We start from the raw sequence: 21,983 nt of genomic DNA, 5'->3' as shown, positions 1-21,983 counted from the left end.
AAATTTAGAAGGATGTTGCCGGGACTGGTGGACCAAAGTTATAAGCAAAAATTGAATAGGTTACAACTTTATTTCTTGGAATGTAGAAGACTGAGGGGAGATTTCATAGCGATATACAAAATTATGAGGGGTATAGATCGGGTAAATGCAAGCAGGCTTTTGCCACTGAGGTTGGATAAGATGACTAGAGGTCATAGGTTAAGGGTGAAAAGTGAGAAGTTTAAGGGGAAACTTCCTCACTCAGAGGGTCATGAGTGTGCAAATGATGCATGCAAGCTTGATGTCAACATTTAAGAGAAGATTAAATAGGTATGGTCCAGGTGCAGGCCAATGGGAGTAAGAAGTTTAGGTTAGGCACAGACTAGATGGGCCAAAGGTCCTGTTTCTTTGCTTTATTTTTTATGACTGCATGACAATAGGTATTTGTGTCCTTGATAGATACTAAATTAACTAATTTCAGTCAAGGAATTAAGGATGATAATCAAACCTGGATTTTCCTACTCCTAACAGCTAGTTAGTTCAGTGATCATTGCCAACGTTCATATTTGCTGACATTAAACTAAAACAGCCCGGCTCTACTATTTCCAGAGTTACCACAGGTCTCATCGCTCAAAATGAGAAAGACGTTTTGAAAAGATCATAACTCTGGCTAAATTTTTCAAGATGCAAAGAAAAAACAAAAAGGCAGAAAGTGGCACCTTGCATCAAAGTGTATTTTAATTCACCTGGTGAATAAAGAATACAAAGGAAAACAAAGATACTGTTGTTTAGTCCTTCAGTTCTCTGAAATTAGATCATTTATTACCACTATTTTTCTGTGCCATGTAATCCAATTTCAATTAAGCAAAATTGGAGAATTCATAAATCAAAGTGTGGAAATGCATAAGGAATCAATACATATCAGTGGAGTACAACAGCTTTCACAGGACCATGAAGCCTTTTTTAACGTGACATAAAAGGGCCAACTGGAGAAAATCCAAGGCATGTGCTGAACACAGCTCAGGCAGGTCATCTAGGTTATATATTCAACTCTGTCTCTGGGAGAAAGTAGTGGGGACATGCTCTCCAGTCCCTCCATAATAGTCATCTCCCCTATTTCTCCAAACTCTGGAGGTTCCCAACCCCTAAGACTGATGCAGTTCTGACCTTACCCACTGGCCAGTGAAGGAGAGCATTGGGGAAGGCACAAAAAAGTCAAAAGCACGCTGTACTGATATTTCTAGCAATGGATTTATGAACAAACCATTCATGGGCTTGCCATGTAACAACTGCCCATTGAGCCTTTGCACTCACCAACCACAATGCAATAAATTTCTTTGCACATTTACTTTTTCCTCAAGTTGCAGGAAGGGCAGAATTATTCTTACTCCCTCAGAAAAAACAAACAGGCATCTGTTCCCCATTAATTTTCAGGACAAAAAGACAATGGATACATTGTCCTCTGTGTTCAAAAATCAGGGAGCCCTACAGGAAAAGCCCACAAACTCAACAGACATCATAAATCCAAGAGAAGTTTATTGAGAACTGATTACACGGTGTGCTAAAAACTTGTTTTTCAATAAAAGTCATTACGGAATATGTGAGCTAAGACACTCGCACTCAAGCATTTTACAGCAATTCAAGAATAAAAGATTTTTTCCAATATACACATGCTTTTTTCTCTGTTATATTTCTCCTCCTCTCCTGATCATGCCAGCCATCCTCCTGAATTACGTTATTCATATTCGAGCCTAAAAATTGAGTGTTAGAAGGCTGCTCGAGTACAGAGTTGTTAATACTTGGCCAGTGTGAGAAAGGAGAACTGAAGTGATCAAAAGAGCAGTTGTACATTTCTTACTTAATTTTTTGTACAAACGGGGTGGGTAATCTTGATTTGAATAAAAGATCATTAAGATATACTTACTACTGTGGAGAGGCAACGTGAAGCCCACTTAATTGTTCCGGCAGAGTGTGGTCTATGTTGTCATTGGCATACAATGCAGCAGGAGTGTTGTACTGTGTACTTGCAAACGGTTTGGTTTCATTTATATTTGCACCAACTGTAAATGGTGTTGGCTTTCTGTTATTTGGACTCCCCGTGGGTCTGCAGTCCTGTAGTGTGAATGAAAAAAGAAAGGCATTGCATGGAATGCAAAAATATTCCTGGAGAACATGGATTCTCAAACTGTCAGTACATGAATTAGTCAATTTTTCCCAAACCTCATCAGAACAAAGTATTCCGATTTTAAATGATTGCATGTGTTGGCTACAATTCCTTGCCCCAGTGGAGATGACTATATATTAAAACATTGCTTTCCTCACAATACATTCAAGAGGAAAAAATGTGAACAGTACAGGATTGACACTAGTGAAATGATAACAATTTAATCAATCCTCCTAGAAGAGGAAAGCAGAAGAAAGCATTGCATGCAGTATCTTGACCAATCTCTCATTAATTTCCGATTTCATTGACTTGAAATAACCCAAGAATTAGTTGGAAAACTAATTTATAAACTACTTCCATATCAGTGAATAATAACATTCTGAAAAAGGAATTGTTATGGTTGTTTAATAGGTCATATCTACCTGGATTTTAATGGTAATGATAGCGAGGATCACAGTGAAAAGCAACTGAAGTATAGGTGTAGATATGTAGTTCGATACAGAAGTTGGCAATACACAGTGGTTGAATTTAACCTTTTGCTTGCAGACAAAATAGAACAGATTTTCACTGACTAGATTAGCAATGAAATTCATCCAATGATGTGGTGTTGGGGCACTTACTCACTAAACATGCCAGGTAGCAGTTCAGGTCGATCTGTTTAAGGTTGAACATTTTTTTTTTAAAATTAGGGGCAATAAGTGGTAATTTCTTCCAAATAAAATTTGCTTCCAAAGATACAATTTTCACAGCAATAGTGCATTATTCTTTGTGAATGTTGATGTAAAAACTCTTTCAATCCAATTTCCTCCCCAATATTAATTTTGCTTTCTTCTACAATTTAAATCCAATGTACTGACTTTGAGTCATACTCTTCCTGTCACAGTAAGGGATTCATTAATGAGTCTACTTGAAGAACTATGTTGTGATCGGTTATGCACCCTCTTTGCAGCACGTCCTCCTTCAAATACTAACAAAATCTTTGTGGATACCTTTAAACATGGTGAAAAATACTTGTTCTTGTGATTCAGACCATAAAATTCATACAGTGAAATTGCATTGTATATTCTTCAAATGTGAAAAATAAAGCATTAAGAATGGTAATTTCATGTAGCAAATAAAAAGTCATTGTTTCCCAGTCCCAGGATGGAATATGTTGAACCCAAAAGAAAGAATATTGCAATAGTTAAACTTTGACAGAGAGATGCCCTGAGGTGCTTTAAACATTTATAGAACCAAAGTGCATTAAGTGTCACAGGCAGCTTCATGTTATTTCTGTGATCGCTCTTCCAGTGTAAAATGTTTTAATGGTACATACATCGATGTACATCAGAATATCACACACATCCTCTACAAACTTACTTCATGTTACAATTTCTCCCCCAGATCTCCCCACTGAATTTCTGTGAAATAAATGATACCTTGCAGTCCTCCTGTGGTTCTCTTCTCTGATTATGTTTTCTTTTTTTCAAGCCTGCTATCACCCCTTCCTCAACAGAATCTGCTTGGCTCCATGATAAACTTTCTCCTCTTCTAAATTCATGATGTACTTTGGCCTTTCAAACACACAGTTATCAGTCTTAATCTTTGAACCACTCTGCTCCTTGTCTTACCCCCAGTACCAACAACCTGAAGCTTTCTATTGTCCTCCATATTCCTCGACATCACTGGCATTTTTTTTTTAGCACTCTTGAGATATCCTCTCTCAGTCGATTCAGAGGTGAGCAGGATTCTGATTCATGTTCTGCAATTCTTACTGGAAACTCCGCACAAACATATCATACATCTTAAATAGTTTGGTAATGGTCACTGGGGATTTGCTGACATACAAGTAAGATGCTCTTTCCTTGGAAAAAATTAGCCTAGGAAATTTTGAGAAAGCACACAAATGTAACTGTATTTAGAAAACAGAAACAGCTGAAAATTGTAGTCTTAAGGTGGAATTTATTTCAGAGAAATCTAAGAGGTTCAACTTTTAAGAACTACAAATTCCAAAACAAATTATTTGTTTGTACACCTTTATTTAGAGTTCAGCTCTTAGTATCACACAGAAGTATTAACTGAATTATTGAAGGCCTACCCTAGTCATCAAGTAAATCTAATGTTCAACAATATACCAATGGTCAATTCTTAGGCTATGCTGAAGGACTCAGTTATAGACATTATTGTAACTAGATCAATATTAGCAGACTAGAGAGGAAAAGGAATGTGGGAACTAAAAATCAATCACATTTTCTGCTGCTGATTATGCTCTTACTTATAATGGAAAGTGCACATTTTGACATGGAAGAATATTATTGGGCTTATTTGATTTCAGTCCCACCCGTTCCTCCGCTCGACCTTAATGGCTACTCAGACAAGATTATGGAGGCACAGGTCAAACCCAGCCCCATTTTAACTCTGCTTTCAGGAGAGTTGAAAATGGAGAGGTGACAAAGATGTTGGAGAAGCTGATCAGTGTGGTATGGCTTTAACTTTTGGGGTGGGGGGGGAGGAAGAGAGGATGAGAAATAAGACTTTGATTGATTGGATCTAAGTCACTCATCTCTTAAAATGACTGAAGTTACCATCCTAGAAAAGCAAAGCAATTCAGATGCTGGAAATCAGATGAATTAGAAAATCCTAGGCCTAGTCAGCAGGCAGAAATTGCAGAAAAATAATGTTAATTCAACATAAACTTTAATGATCTTTCTCTCCATAGATGCTGATGGCCTTGCTGAGTGATTAAAATATAGTTCATTTGACCATTTTACAGATCAATTATGTTCATTCGTAAAGCAAAGGCTTGCTTGGGAAACAGACATTTGTTTAAGTTCCTTAACTCACTTCCAAGTTAATACATTAAACACATAAGGGATGAGATCAGGATTTTAGAAAGGAGTCATTACTCAGTGATCCCGCTGCAATGTCAAGAAACAGCTGCTCACTGTTTCTAATTGCAGACCAAATCATTTTGTCAAGGAATCAGTCCGAAACTAGTCTTTCAATACGCATAAAAATTTTAAAAAGTTCCCTATTTCCTGTGAACAGGGGAAAACAATCTGCATTGTTCATGTCCATGTAAATACTTAATTATAAACAAGATTAAGAATCCAGTAAATGATGACTACCCCCATTTCAGCTTTAAAAGGCAAGAATAACAGATTTAGGGAGCCTCTGTTTTTAAGAGAGATGGAGGCTCTGCTTAAGAAAATGAAGGATATCTATAGCAGATATAGACAGGTAGGAACCAATGAGGGACTTGATGCACCATCAATAACTCTCTCTGAGACGTAAAGGCGAGATATTGGCTTTTATTGACTGGAATAAGGAACAAGCAGTGAGTCACCACCATACTACATCCTGGAGACTGAGAGGCCGGGCTCAGGCCTCAATCGCCTTTATACCTGGGTCTGTGGGAGGAGCCACAGGAGCAGTCAGCAGGGGGCGTGTCCAGACAGGTATATGTAGTTCACCATATATGGTATATGAGTACAAGAAATGCAAAAGAACACTTAAGGAAAATCAGGAGGGCATGAGGTTGCACTGGCAGACAAGGTGAAGGAGAATCCTAATGGATAAAGATGCAAAAGGATACCAAGGGACAAAATTAGTCCCCTGGAAGGTCAGAGTGGTCATCTTTCTGAGGATTAAAAAGAGATGGAGAAGGTTTTTACATTCATTGTTTGCATCTGTATTTACTCAGAAAACTGACACAGAGTCTGTAGAAGTGGGAGAAAGCAACAGAAAGCTCATGGACCATATACAGATTACAGAGGATGAGGCACTTGTTATCGCGAGGCAAGTCAGGGTGGATACATCCCCAGGGCCTGACTAGGTGTCCCTCAGACCCTGTGGGAGGCTAATGCAGAAATTGCAGGGGCCCGAGCAGGGGTATTTTAAAACATGTTTAGCCACAGGTGAGGTCCTGGAAGATTGGAGGACAGTTAACATTGTTCTGTTGTTTAAGAAAGGCTCCCAAGAAGCTGCAGGGATCGGTGTTGTGTCCTTTGTTACTTGTCACCCATGTATATCAACAATGTGCATGATAATGTGTTAAACTGATTCTGGAAGATTGGGTGTGTCAAAAACAAGAGAAAATCTGCAGATGCTGGAAGTCCAAGCAACATACACAAATGCTGGAGGAGCTCAGCAGGCCAGGCAGCATCTATGGAAAAAAGTCCTGATGAAAAGTCTCAGCCTGAAACATCGACTGTCTACTCTTTTCCATCAATGCTGCCTGGCCTGCTGAGTTCTTCCAGCATTTTGTGTAAGATTGGTGTGTATTGGACAGTTTGAGAGGACCAACCAGGGTAATTGTTACACAGTGAGTGGTAGGGCAAAGAGAAGTGCAGTAGACAGTGGGATCTGAGAATACAGATCCATAACTCCTTGAAAGTGGTGTCAAAGGTGGTAGATAAAGTAAGGTTTTGACACATTGGCCTTCATGAATCCAGTATTGAGTGCAGGAGGTGGAATGTGATGTTGAAATTGTATAAGTTGATGAGGCTTAATTTGGACTATTGTCCACAGTTTTGTTCACCGACCTATAGGAATAATGTAATTAAGATTGAAAGAGTGCAGAGAAAATTTACAAGGATGTTACTAGGACTTCAGAGCCCAAGTTGAATAGCCCAAGCTGGGAGCAGTTGAATAGGTTAGGACTTTATTCCCTAGGATTGATGGGAGATTTGATAGAGGTATACAAAATTATGAGGAGTATAGTTAGGGTAAATGCAAGTAGACTTTTTCTACTCAGATTGGGTGAGACTACAACAGAAGTCATGAGTTAAGGGTGAAAAGTGTGTGGAACAAGCTGCCAGCACAAGTGGTGCATGCAGGGTTAATTTCAATGTTTTAGAGAAGTTTGGTAAGTACATGGATGGGAGGGGTACGACGCTGCTGCAGCCCAGGTGCAGGTTGATGGGAGTAGGCAGATTAGTGATTTGGCATGAACTAGATGGGCTGAGAGGCCTGGTTGTGCTGTGGTATTCTATGCCTATGACTCTTATAATGAATCCATCTGACAGCACCATTTTAAATGTAATTCTTAGAATTAGATGTTTTGATTTTGTTTTATAAACAAAACACTGTTGCTTAAATATAGTTTCTGGTATGTTAGTACTTGCAGCCAATTTCATGCTTTTGCTAAGGTTTTATCCCATACCTGGCAAGGTGATTGAAACTACTTCCCATTCTACTGCAACAAGTGAAGTGTTATTGCAACATTCAACAACTTGTGATAGATTTCTAAGTTCATCTATTTCAGTTTTGTATTCATTTTCAGTATTTATACAAAGCTAGTCTAAACTACAAAATTGCAAAACTCAAAATAAACTTAAATCAACTTCTTTTTATAAACATGAGAGCTTGCAACTTGAAACTGAGGCAAACTGGCGTTAAAAGGAAAACAGATGTCTCAGATCCATTGTTGCTATGCCAGGGAAATCACAAAAATGGAGAGAATGCAGAGACATTTTTGTCAAAAATATCATTGGGTAAATAAATGAATATGAAAACATCAAGTTTTATTTCACCAAGGATGTTTAATACAGTCGGCCCTCCTTATCTGCGAGTTCAGCATGCGCAAATTCAAGCAACCACGAATCGAGAAAACCCAGAAATGCTTTTCCAGCACTTGTTGTTCAAGCATGCATAGACTTTTTTCTTGTCATTATTCCCTAAACAACACAGTATAACAACTATTTACATAGCATTTACATTGTATTAGGTATTATAAGTAATCTTGAGATGATTTAAAGCATACTGGAGGATGTGCATAGGTTATCGTGGATTGGGATCAAGAAAAACCAGAAGTTCTCTTACTAAGTATGTCGGAACAGGTACATCCGATATTATTTAGCGTCAGTTAGTCAAACGTTTGTCTTTAGAATATAGTATCTATTTTACTTTTCTATGCATATAAAACACTTAAGAAATGTATGTATTTCAATAATTAAACCACTGTGCTGCTTAGTAATAATTGTAGCTTTCATTGGAGCAGGGCCTTTCACACTTTATCCTTTAAAATTGTTACGATTGTTAACTGACTGTAGCCTAATGCTTTTTCATGACCTATGGCATTTCACCTCTTTCCGATCGCTTTATTACTTCCACTTTATTTTCAATCGTGATTGTGATTATTTTCATGAACAGAAACACTGCAGATTCGGAGCTTTGCCAGATCCTAATGTTACACCGCACTGAGACAGGTTAAATAAGGTCCGGGGTTCCACTGGGTCCTAAAGTCCACTGCACTGAGCCATATTAAATAAGGGACTCGAGCATCTGTGTTTTTTGGTATCCGCGAGGAGTCCCGGAACCAATCCCTCATGGATAAGGAGGGCCGACTGTATTCACAAACAAGACTGCACAAGTTTGATGCAGTAGCAGTGCTTGAAGTTGAATATGTGACAATTTCAATGCTTGGTGCCATGGAGTATTAAGATATCAATAATGCCCTGGTATAATTTATCATGTTATCAGAGTTACCAGTAGATGGAGGCTAAGTGCATGCTTAAAGGTGAGTTAAAAAAAATCAGACATATTTAATGAAGCTCAACTCTTTGTCTATAAGTGACATTAATTCAGTGAGGTCTGACAGAGTGAGGAAGATTCAGAAATCATCATTAAACATTTATTTTAGTCAGAAATTCTGTAATAGGTGGCATGTGTATGTAGTCAAGAGTATACCTGGGTATACCTACCAATTTAGCTAGTTTCTTTCCGTTCTTTTGAACTTTAGTGCTACAGCATATATTGAGGACTGAGTGGGAAGAATGCAAAGTGTAGGGAATCTAGGAAAAAGGGGAGGGAGCAGAAAGCAGCAGAGAGACATATAATGATCAATAAATCAATCGCATGGAATCAAATTATCTTGCCTGGTATCCCAGATTTGTGTGTGGCTCTGTCCCTCTGCCATCTGTCCCACACCCCTCCCATGGCACTCCACTCTCACCTTTCTCAACATCCTTTGCTCCCAAATTCACGTTCTGCTTCACGTAGACAAATTCAGCACTGTGTAAATGTCTTTCACCCATGTATATGGCTAGGGTGTCGAAGTACTGTATGTACACATAATTTAGTAGTTAAAAGGAAAATGCAGGTGGGTACAATTAGGGAAGAAATATCCTAAGAAAGTGACAGGTGTTTTTAAATCTTCTAATGTACAAGGTAATACAGAATTAGAAATTTGTCCCTTGAAACTAAAATGATTAAACTTACTTTTAAGTCCAACACTCGCATTATTACAGTCATGAGACAAAGTTATTCAAAGGACGTGGCTTACTGACAAGCTAAAAGTGTGGATTCACCACTTCTTTTGTAAGAGTCTGAAGAAATAATTCTTTCAGCCTACATAGCCCCTTTATAAGATTAGAATCTTTAAATCTGCAGTGCAATGATCTTCAAGTATCTTCCACAAACACATTTTTCCCCGTTTCTCCTTTGCCTCATTATTCCATCTTTCATATTTTGCTCCCACAACATGTCAATGTCACAGTACTTTGAGCTTCAACCTGTTGTGTGACAGCTACAATACACATTTATCAGCTAGGCATGAATAGGAATTGTAGCTCAGGTTTGTTTTGTCATTATAAAGACAGTGCAAAGCTGAAGTTTGAATGCTGCTCTAAGTTTCTTGACGTTGTTCATACCAATGATTTCCCAACTATCCAAGTGAATATATTTTAGCCTTTTAAGTGCCAATATTTTCGCTAAGGCAGTGGTCCTTAATTCTGGATTCTCAAAATGGGAAGCGGCTTGCCAGCACTTATTCCTGTCCTCCAATAAGACGACGACTATTTTTTTCCAGATTGCGACATCCTTATTACTGAATTAGCTAGTCGCATTTGCAAAATAGAACAGAGATGAAAAGTGGTCCAAATTCTTTTGGGTTCATGACTTTAATCTTGTAGTAGATTCATATCAATTATCAGGTCAGTCAGTCAGCACACTGTAATTTTACAGATTTTTGCGACAAATTTGCTACCGAAAAGAGTTCATTATCAGTTATTAGGGAAAGAAAAGACACCTTGATAATATTCAAATTTCTTTCTTTGGTAGTGTTGTGGTGGCTGGGCATTCATATATTTAAACCATTAGTCTGAAATGAATAAATTTCAGTGAATGGCAGAAATACTCTAGGCAGAACTGAGATTTTTTTCTCTAATTCATTAACTAATTATAGTAACATTTTCCAAACTAAAGACTGCAAGTAATCCAATCATAACTCTAAACTAAAGAGTTAATAAAAATATATTTTGCACAGAGCTGCAAAGAGGCCAACTATGGAAACAGTTCAAACCTTCCTTCAAATTACATAATTTCTGGCAGAATTAGCTAATAACATCAATCAATTCAATCACATTAAAAATACTCCCATTTCAAGAAAGGGTGGCATTGATTCAATACATTCATTTTTTTCCATGAGTGATACATTAATGAATGCCAAACAGTGGATTTTAAGTCACATTTGATTAATAAAACAATTTAAAATGTTAACAGTAATTTAATTTAATAAATTGAAATGAAATATATTTTGTATCAGTTTTAAATCTTGTGTTTCTATAATAACATTCTCCAGTCATAGAAAAGTACAGGCTCTTCAGCCCATCTAGTCCATGCCCAATCATTTAAATGACCTAGTCCCATCGACCTGCACCCAGTCTATAGCCCTCCATCCCATACCTATCCAAACTTTAAAATTGAGCTCACATCCATCACTTGGACTGGCAGAACATTTCAAGTTCTCATAACTCTTAAATGAAGTTTCCTCTGATGTTCCCCTAAAACTTTTCATCTTTTACCCTTAACCCATGATGTCTAGTTGCAGTTCATTCCAACCTCAGTTGAAATAGCCTGCTTGCATTTACCCTAACTATGCCCCCAAATTTTATATACTTAAAAGTCTGTCAAAATCTTGTACAATTTTGTAAATCTCCTCTCAATCTTCTAGATTCCAAGGAATAAATTCCTAACCTCTTTAGAACTTCCTTATAACTCAGGTACTCCAGTCATGGTAATATCCTTGTAAATTTTCTCTGTACGCTGTCAATCTTATTGACATCATTCCTGTTGGTAGGTGACCAAAACTGCACTCAATACTCCAAATTGGGATGGCTGGTGGCGTACCGGCATCAGCACGGGACTTCAAGGCAAATGGGAAAACGTTGGAGTCAAGTGCAAGGATGGGGGAATGGAGTACTTGGTAATACTGGATATGAAAGGACAAAGTCATCACGGTTTCCTCAAGGGAAAATCTTGCCTGATAAACCTGTTAGAATTCTTTGAAGAGATTACAAGTAGGATAGATAAAGTGGATGCAGAGGGTGTTGTATGCTTGGGCTTTCAAAAGGCCTTTGACAAGGTACCTCATGTTGAGGCTGCTTACCAACTGAAGAGCCCATGGTGTTACAGAAAAGTTACTGGCATGATTAGAGCATTGACTGATTGGTAGGATGCAGCAAATGAGAATAAAAGGATCATTTTCTGGTTGGCTGCCAGTGACTAGTTGTCTTTCACAGGGATTGATGTTGGGACAGCTTATTTTTATGTTGTACATCAATGATTTAGATGAAGGAATAGATGTTTTGGTTGCCAAATTTGCAGATGATACAAAGATTGGTGATGGGGCAGGTAGTTTTGAGGAAACAGGTAGGACTTAGATTAGGAGAATGTGCAAGAGAGTGGCAAATAAAATACAATTTTGGAAAATGTACTTTGGAAGTAGAAATAAATGTGTCGACTATTTTCTAAATGGGGAGAAAAATCCAAATATCTGTGATGCAGAGGGACTTGGGAATCCTTGTGCAGAACACCATGAAGTTAACTTGCAGGTTGAGCTGGTGGTGAGGAAGGCAAATACAATGTTCACATTCACTTCAAGTGGTCTGGAATACAACAGCAAGGATGTGATGCTGAGGCTTTAAAAGGCACTGGTGAAGCCTCACCTTGAGTATTGTGAATAATTTTGAGCTCCCCATCTAAGAAAAGAAGTGCTGGCATTGGAGAGGGTCCAGAAGACGTTCACATGGATGATTCCAGGTATGAAAGGGTTATCATACAAGGGACGTTTGATGGCTTTGGATCTGTACTCACTGGAGTTTAGAAGGATGAGGGGGGAATCTCATTGAAACTTTTCGAATGTTGAAAGGCCAAGACAGAGTAGATGTGGAAAGGATATTTCCCATGGTGGAAGAGTCCAACACAAGAGGGCACCACCTCGGGATAGAGGGGTGTCTATTTAAAACTGAAATGCAGAGAAATGTCTTCAGCCAGGTGATGAATCTGTGGAATTTATTACCACAGGCGGTTGTGGAGACCAGGCTGTTGGGTGTATTTAAGGCAGAGCTCGATAGTTTCTTAATTGGACATGGCATCAAAGGTTATAGGGAGAAGGTTAGGGTGTGGGGCTGAGGAAGGGAAAAAATGAATCTGCCATGATTGAACGGCAGAGCAAACCTGATTGGCCAAACATGCTACTTCTTCACCCAGGTCTTACGGTCTAACTTCCTTGAAAAACTAATTATTGCAGAAATCGGGCTTGAAAGCATTTTCTGTTTAACACTGCATCCAGAAGACCTGCAAAGGGCTGGTGGTGATTAGTGCCCTGGTTTGACCATTAGCAGTGTTCAGCTTGACTTGAGTTTCTGGCACAGCATACATCATGTGCCATTGGGTTAGGATTTTGGGCTGAAAGTTATTATTCTTCATCCAAAGAGGTCCAGGTCTCCCTTCTAACTCCATCAGGACCAAGAAGATTCCTCTGTTATTCCCTTTCATTTTTCCTATCAATTCATCCTGCATCCCTTTCTCAGCCCATTGAAACCATCAAATACTATATCTATCTATCCTATTGGCCATGGCCATTCTGGGCTGGAATCATTACTGGACTTCCTAGTTATTCAGAAAGCAGTCAGACAACTGGTTGTCAGACTAATTCCTTTAGCAGTTAATATACACATCATTGCACATCCTGCAATGGAGTCAGTCCTGGTGTACACTCCACCCCCCCACCAATGTACATGCTATTGCAGCGACAGCTACTTGCACAGTCCTCCATAACACAGTGAATGATGTTTCTCCATCTTTTCCCAGAGTAGTTCCTTTGCCTGAGGAATGAAAGCTTGTGCAATTGCATGTGTACCCACCAGTGTTACTGAGCAATAAGTACTTGCAAGTTTGTTGCTGTTGAATTTAATAGAACACAGAACCGTACAATAATGGACATGATGTGCTAATGTTGATGGAAACTTTTACCAAATGTCCTCCAGAGTATCATCCATCATCATCCATATCCTTCCTATGTAAAAGCCTCTAAAAACCCACCAAACTGCCTGCTTCCACTACCACCCCGGTAGGTAATCTATTCCAGGTTACCATCATTCCACATTTTAAAAAAAACTTGCCTTTTGACACTTAAACTTTCACTCTCTAACCTTTAAAGCATGCTGGTATGGAGATGTGTACTCTGGATAAAAGGCAGGTGTGTGACAACCATCAGGTCCCTCCCAGGAAGAGGGAGAACTCAATTTTATACAAGCTTTCCTGATAGCCCATATTCTCTGATCTAGGCAGAATATTCATAAAGCTCTTCTGAATTCCTCAAAAAAATTCTTACAATAGTGCCACCAGAACAGTATCCAATACTACAATATGACTGAAGTCTTATCTAGCGGCAGCACGACCCCATAATCTTATTCTCAGCAACTCTACCAATGAAGGCCACTGTGTCATACACCTTCTTCACCACTTTCAGTGGACTATCTACCTGAATCCCAAGTTCCCTCTGTACCACAATACTATTTAGGGGTCTACCATTATCTGTATGCCCTCTTCCTCCCCCCACCCCCCACATTTGACCTCCTAAAAAGCAGTACTTCACATTTGCCCAGATTAAATTCTATCTGCCACTTCTCTGCTCATGTCAATAGCCAACCTAAATCTTGCCATTTTCTTTGTTAATTGTTAACTGTCCACAATTCCACCAGTCGTAGTATAATCCATAAACTTAGTAATCTATCCATCTGTTTTCATCCGTGTGCAACACAAGAGGTCCCAGCACATATCCTTGTGGAACACAATTGGTCATGGACCTCCAGCCAGAATAGTAAATTTCCATGCCTACTATCTATGGGATCCAAGGTGAATTGCAAGCTTGGATTCAGAGCAAGCGAGTCTATAAAAAATAGAGTAGGGGTGTAAGAATTCTAGCTGAAGGGCTCTAACCCGTGGTGTACTGGAAGGATCAGTGCTAGAACCTCTTGTTTGTTATATATAATCAATGATTTTGATGAAAATGTAGATGCGTGGATTAACAAGTTTGCAGAAAGAATAAATATGAGACCCCTTAACAACACTGAGGTACGGAGAGAGCTTGGAGTCCAGGTCCGTGGTTTACTGAAAGTGACTATGTAAGTGGATAATATGGTAAGGATGGCTTTTGGCCTTTCCTTCGTTGGCAGAAGTGTTGAGTTCAAGACTAAGTAAGTCATGCTGCAGCTGTGTAAAATTTAGTTAGACCACATTGGATGCGGTTCAGGATTATTATAGGAAGGATGTGGAGAGGGAGCAGAAGGCTTACCAAGATGCTGTCTGCATTAGTAGGCATAAGACATAAGAAGCAGAATTAGGCCATTCAGCCCATCGAGTCTGCTCTGCCATTCCATCATGGCTGAACTACAAGGTTGGATAAACTAGCAAATTCTTCTCCGAGCATCAGATATTGCAGGGAGTCCTAGAGGTTTTTAAAATTGATAGGGAATGTTTTTGCCAGGTTAAAAATGTCAAGCACCAGAGGACAGACGTTTAAGATAGGGTGAGGAAATTTGGTGAGGTATTTAAAGGCAACAAGAGGAGCAAGTTTTGTTTTTAAAACACAACAGAGTGGAAGATGTCTGGAATGAGTGCCAGGAATAGTAGAGGAATCAGTCAGTTTGAACATAGAACAATACAGCACAGTACAGGCCCTTCAGCCCACAATGTTCTGCTGACCCTTAAACTCTGCTGCCTATATAACCCCCCCCCCCCAAGCTTAAATTCCTCCACATACCTGTCTAGTAGTCTCTTAAATTTCATGAGTGTTTCTGCCTTCACCACTGACTCAGGCAGTGCATTCCACACACTAACCACTCTGAGTAAAAAACCTTCCTCTAATATCCCCCTTGAACTTTCCACCCCTTATACCTTAAAGTCATGTCTTGTATTGAGCAGTGGTGCCCTGGGGAAGAGGCACTGGCTGTCCACTCTAAATATTCCTCTTAATATCTTGTTGATGCACCATCAATAACTCTCGGAGATGGGAGGCGAATGATAGGCTTTTATTAGCAGCAAAATAGAGCACAGCATCTCAGAGACTGTGGGGAACAGTGCCTCCAATTACCTTTATACAGGGGTCTGTGAGAGGAGCCACAGGAGCAGTCAGCAGAGGGGCGTGTCCAGACAGGTATACATCGTTTACCACACTTGTATACCTCTATCATGTCTCCTCTCATCCTCCTTCTCTCCAGAGAGTAAAGCCCTAGCTCCCTTAATCTCTGATCATAACACATACAATGCATTATTTGGTGGAGTTTGCACCTTTTAAACAGACACATCAATGTGATGGAAATGGAGGGATATGGATGATATGCAGGATGACATTTTGATTGGAATCAAAATTAGCACCAAGATTGGCACAACATTGTTGGCTGAATGGCCTGTCTAATGCTGTATTGTTGTATGTTCCATTAGATTGCTTTTGTGATAGCATAAACTTGCCATGAAGGGGATGCCAATTGTTGTTTTTTCTATTTTAAAAAAAGGCAGCAGGCTGGTCTCATATAGTCAGTGGACAGCAGGTTGACAGAACCCTTGATCTGTACTTAGAGCTACTGCCAAAGTTGTGTATAATTACAGTTAATTATTTTCAACATTAATAAACAATTTTCCAGGAAAAGCACAAAATGTTTAAAGTTTCATGAATTTCAGCATGAAACAGTTTGTAAAAGTAGATGCTAATTAAGTAGGCTGTAAATCATGACCTTTTGATCCAGTTTTGGCATTACATACTTGTTGAACAGTATGGTATGAAGTAGAATGTGAATTGTAACTTTCTGATCCCATCTCTGCACTTCAGTAATTACGTGCTGTGTATACTGATCTCTCATTCATCCTGAGACAGGAGACTGCTCACCAACCTAGTCTACAATGGCTCGCAGTTTTACCAATACAATTCCTCCTCATCTCCTGGCAATTATTCTCTCCCATATGCCCATCAACTTCCCAGACTGTTCTTCACCTATTGACACCAAAAGCAACTTGCTGTGGTCAATTACATCATTAGCAGGTTTCTGGGACACTGAAGGAAATCTGAGCGATATAGGGAGAGCCCACTTGGCCATAAATAATCCCTGTAAACAGCACCCAAAGTCAACAATCAAATCTAGAGTTGCACAGTAACAGGAATAACTTCTGCACCACAGTGCCATTTAAATTTGTTAATGATGAAGAATTACCCTGATGTCAAGGTCATTTCCTCATCATAGTGCAGACTGCACAGATTATAATACCAGTTCCAATTGGATTCTCTCTACTCCAATTTCTGTTTTTAAAAATTTACTGTTTACTATGAACATTCTCCTTAGTGCTCCCACAGAGGCTGCGTCATGACTGCTGGAAGGCTGTTGAGTCAGTGGGGGAGGTCGAGGCTTGTTTTGGGGTCTCTCCAAATTGGTTTTAATTCTGCACTTTCCAATGATACAAGAAGCTGGGTGAGGCATTCGAAAGTGTTTTTGGCTGTGAAGCTTCTCCCTTTCATTTTCCATCTCCTATTCAGAAGTACACAAGTTGCACTTGATATCTGTGCACAATTTACCAGCAAGACGAGATGATTTAGTGAGGGGTGGGGACACGGTGGAATAGTGTAGTCAGATTTCCAACTAGTGCCTTGCACACCAAGGTTATTCCCCAATATAATGCTGCCTAGACTTGAGTGCATTTGAAGTGGAGGCTCATAGGCAGAAGAAAGAAGTTGAGAGGGATAATAAATCAGCCATAGTAGAATTGCAGTGCACAGTCGATGGGCTGAATGGCCTAATTCTGCTCCTATGTCTTGTGGTCTAAATGATATGATTCTAAAGAATCCTTTTAAAATAGTGGCAAGGAGTTGGGTGAGGGGTGGGGTGCTGGGTGAGGGGAATAAAATGGGAAAGATTTGAAAGTAAACTACACAATATTCAAATCAAAGCAATGCCCTCTTGCCATCCTTTTAGCAAACTATTTTTAGCTGTCCCTGCAAAGCAGGCAATGGCATTAACATTAACATGCCACTTGACTGTAGTGTATTAAAAAGTGCTGTTTGGTTACAACATTCCAGTGCTGGTTTCTGTCTGGCAGAGCACACTTGGGAGAATCAAAATAAATTTGTAAACCATTCTTGTGTTTGAGCTTGTTTTGTACCTAAGTATTAGATATTTTCTTGCACAATGGAATGTATTGGCGATCTTCTCTGCTAAAGCAGCAGCTGGGAAGAGTTTGATTTTCTGTTAAGTACTTCCTCAATGTCATTTGTCATTACAGAGTTTGAAAAATTCTCTTATGTCAGTGTTATGGATTTTAAACTTCGAGATTATTCTAGAGGTCAGCAAGGCTAGTTACACTGCAAATGGCAGAGATTATATATTTTAATTACTAACTCTAAACAAGTGTTCAGCCTACAAATGGTGCAAGAATGTTTGTGAACCCTGTAGTATTTTCTCTATTTCTGCATAAGCATGATCCAAAATGTGATCAGGTCTTCAGGCAAGTCCTAAAACTAGATAAAGAAAACACAATTAAATAAATATATAAAATTATACTTGTTCATTGGTTTATTGAGAAAAATGATCCAATATTACATGTTCAAAAAAGTATGTGAACCTCTAGGGTAACTCTAGCCTTCTACAAAAGCTATTTGGAGTCAGGTGCGCCATTTAATGAGATGAGATTGGAAGTGTGGGCCGAGAGGAGCCCTGCCCTATATAAAAAAAAGACACACAAAATCAGGTCACTGACAGAAACTGCTCTTCTCAAGATAAGTATGTTTATGTGCACCATGCCTCAATCAAAATATCTTTCAGAGGACCTCAGAAAAATTGTAGAGATGCATGAAGTTGGAAAAGGCTACAAAACCAGTTCTAAAGACCTGAGTGTTCATCAGTCCACAGTAAGAGAAATTGTCTACAAATGGAGTAAACTCGGTACTGTTGCTACTCTCCCGAGCAGTAGTGTTCTGCAAAGATCACACTAAAAGCACAACGTGCAATCCTGAAGGAGGTGAAAACAACCCAAGGGCAACAGCAAAGGAACTGCAGAGATTTCTAGAACTTGTTAAAGTCTCTGCTCATGTGTCCACTGAACAAGATAGGTGTTCATGGAAAGACACCACGGAGGAAACTACTGAGCTCCAGAAAAAAGACCATTGCTGCACGTTCCAAATTTGCAAAAGACCACCTAGACATTCTACAATATTACTGGGATGATATTTCTGTGGACAGTTGAGACAAAAGTTGAACTTTTTGGCAGAAATGCACAATGCTATATTTGGAGGAAAAAAAGGCACTGCACACCAACACCAAAACATCATTACAACTTTGAAGCATGGTGGAAGGAACATTATGGTTTGGGTTTACTGAAAGCAATGGCTCACATTATGTGTATTTGTTGGAAAAAGAATATTGGATCTTTTTTCTCAAATAAATGAACAAGTATAATTGTGTCCTGACGAAGGGTCTCAGCCCAAAACGTCGACAGTGCTTCTCCTTATAGATGCTGCCTGGCCTGCTGTGTTCCACTAGCATTCTGTGTGTGTTGCTTGAATTTCCAGCATCTGCAGATTTACTCGTGTTTGCTCAAGTACAATTGCTTTTTGTGTTTTTAATTTAATTGGGTTCTCTAACTAGTGTTAGGGCTTGTGTGAAAATATGATCACATTTTAGGTCACATTTATTCAGAAAGATAAAAATTCTGCAGGGTTCACAAATATTCCAAGGAACTTATTAAATGTTCATGTCTAAAATACAATAGTACTGCCAACTTTATTTCAAAAGACAAAGATTTCAATTCAGTGTAATAATGGAAAACCACAGGTATCAACTAGGAACATGATCTATATTGTTTGACAGTGGTAGAAGCAGAAATTCAAAGAGCACATTTGATTCCAATTTTGTTCCTATTGCACATAAGCCATAGCAAGTTCAGTTTACAATACAAGTGGTTACTTACATATGAAATACAAGGATACATCCAAACTCTCCCCATCACAAAGGAACACTGCAGCACTGAATAACGCTGTATTGAGTCCAAAACTTACATTTCAGAATATGGAAAACCTGCCAGAGCAATTCATATTATACTGGAAATCTGGCTGATAAATTGTCAAGCATTGGATGAAATATTTCAGAACTATTATACAATTTCCAAAAGGTTGATATCCATGGAGAGCTACAGTATTTAAATTTTTTATTGTATATAAATTATGTAGTGCAAAGAAAAATTGAGACCGTGTACATGAGTTCAAAGTAATTTTATTATTAATGTATGCGGAATATAAACACAAACAACAGAAAATCTGCAGATGCTGGAAGCAACACACTCAGTCCTGCCAAAAGGTCTTGGCCTGAAATGTCGATTGTACTTTGTTTCCTTAGATGCTACCTGGTCTGCTGAGTTCCTTCTCCACTTCTTTGTGTGCTGCTATGCAGAATACAACCCTGATATTCATCTTCCCACAGACACCCACCAAGCAAGGAAACACCATGGAAGCTGCTCAAAGATAAACATCAGAACACCCCTTTCCCCATGCCTAAAAACAACAAATTGGGCAGATGGCAAAAAAAAGGGGGAAAAATCCACAAAATTTTGGAAGAGTCCAGGCATATTCATTTTCAGCTCAGTTCTAGTTCAGTCTAGCACTGTGTTGTTCGTTATCTGCGAACGCCCCGATTGAAATCACACAAAACAAAAAGCAATAGAAACCGGAAACACAACGTAAAGTGAACTAAAGAGACCAATCCATAACTGTGTAAATTAAACCTTGCCCAAATCCCAGGACTGCTGCACCATCAAGTGAGAGGGAGAACGAGACCCTCACATGCAGCCTCCTTCCTCTGGCAGCAGCGAGCGAGACGATGATAGATGCCACTAAACACCTGCTCACACTCCACGCTCGCCTCAATGATTCCAGCCTTCTTCCATGCTGTGAAAAGCGAGCAATGGAATTGAACATGCGCTAGCGTCCCGTCTCCAGGCTCCTTGGACTCGAGGCCGCATGCCACACTCTGAGACAGGAAAGCATCAGATTGCTCAATTGGACTGAAAACACTACCAAAGTGTAGATCACGGGTCCCAACAGTAGCAGAACTAATTTTGAAAGAAAAAGACAACATGAAAAGCAAAGTAGTGTGACCTATCTGGAGGATGGTTGGGGGTGGATTCAAGGAGGAGGAAGTGTTGGGCCTCCTCTGAGTAATAAGATTGGTAAGTCCCCAGGGCTTGGTGGGATTTACCCCAAGTTATTGAAGAACGTAAGAGAGAAGGTTGCTTGGTCCTTGATCAGTACATTTGTGTCCTCTCCAGCCACAGGTGAAGTCACAGAGGACTGGTGAATGGCTAATATGCCTTTATTTAAGAAGGGAACAAGGGAAAATCCTGGGAACTATAGACTGGAGAGTCTCACATCAGCTGAAGGGAAATTGATGGAAAAAATTCTTAAGGATAGGATATATGAACATTTACAAAACCATGGTCTAATTAGGGAGACCCAGCATGGCTGTGTGTGGGGCAGGTCATGCATTAACAACTTGGCAAATTAATGAGAGAGAGGTTGATGAGAGTAGGGCAGTGGATGTTGTCTACATGGATTTTAGTATTGCGTTTGGCAAAATACCTCATGGGAGGGTAATCCAGAAGATTAAGATGTATAGGCTCCATGGCAAATTGGCTGATGGATTCAGAACTGGCTTGCACAAAGAAGACAGAAGGTAGTGGTTGAAGGGACTTTCACAAGCTGGAGGTCTGTAATTAGGGGAGTTGTGCTGGGACCTCTGCTGTTTGTGACGTACTGTATATAAATGATCTGGATGGAAATGTAGATAGTGGGTTAGTAAATCTGTGGATGATACCAACATTGGTGAAGTTGGAGATGACTGACAAAGAATACAGCAAAATATAGATGAATTGCAGATATGGACAGAGAAATGGCAGGCAGAGCTTAACCCAGATAAATAACTGAGGTGTTGCTCCTTAGCAGGGCAAATGGAAGGAGACAGTACACTGTTAAGGACAAAATCCTTAATGTTACCGAGCAGAGAAATCTTGGGATCCAAATTTATAGCTAAAAATACACAAGATAGCTTATATACATAGACTGTTTATAGAGTGATGCAAGGCACAGGAATGAATGTCTGTATATAAGGTGACTGACAGGAAGTGATAAAGCAGACCTCATGGGGTGGGAGGGTGGGTAAGTTGGTGGAGTGCTGTTCAGCCTTGCTGTTTGGGGAAATTAACTGTTTGATGCTGGTGGTCCTGGTGTAGATGCTATATTAGCCTCCTCCCAAATGATAGTAGGACAAAGCAGGGTGGATGCGCTACTTCATGATGGTTTTGGGAAATAGATGACAGATGGTTTAAACAAGTATGGGTCGGGAAATAAGGTTGGAAATTAAAGGCGGAGAATCACAAACCAAAACAGCAGGCAGAAAACTGAACCACCATAGAAAGAATAAATGGTGTTAATGCAACAGCTAGAAGTCTCTCTCAAGTTCATGTCACACTTTAAACAAAAATCAATGGATAAACAGCACAGATTACCGATATGATCTAGCTGTTATTATGGAAATTATCT

At 39.4% G+C, this 21,983-nt stretch overlaps 1 protein-coding gene across 1 annotated transcript in view; it reads right to left on the bottom strand.

Moving 5' to 3' along the window:
• LOC132405625 (PDZ and LIM domain protein 4-like) overlaps positions 1–21,983 on the bottom strand; it is a 109,436-nt gene that overhangs the window by 17,013 nt on the left and 70,440 nt on the right. Inside the window, exon 4 of the mRNA XM_059990583.1 lies at positions 1,904–2,091. Coding sequence (XP_059846566.1) covers positions 1,904–2,091 — 188 coding nt within the window. The remainder of the gene's footprint in view (positions 1–1,903; positions 2,092–21,983) is intronic.

Source organism: Hypanus sabinus, chromosome 15, assembly GCF_030144855.1.
Source record: "Hypanus sabinus isolate sHypSab1 chromosome 15, sHypSab1.hap1, whole genome shotgun sequence".
Classification (NCBI taxonomy): Eukaryota; Metazoa; Chordata; class Chondrichthyes; order Myliobatiformes; family Dasyatidae; genus Hypanus; species Hypanus sabinus.
This window is presented reverse-complemented; position numbering and strand designations above follow the sequence as displayed.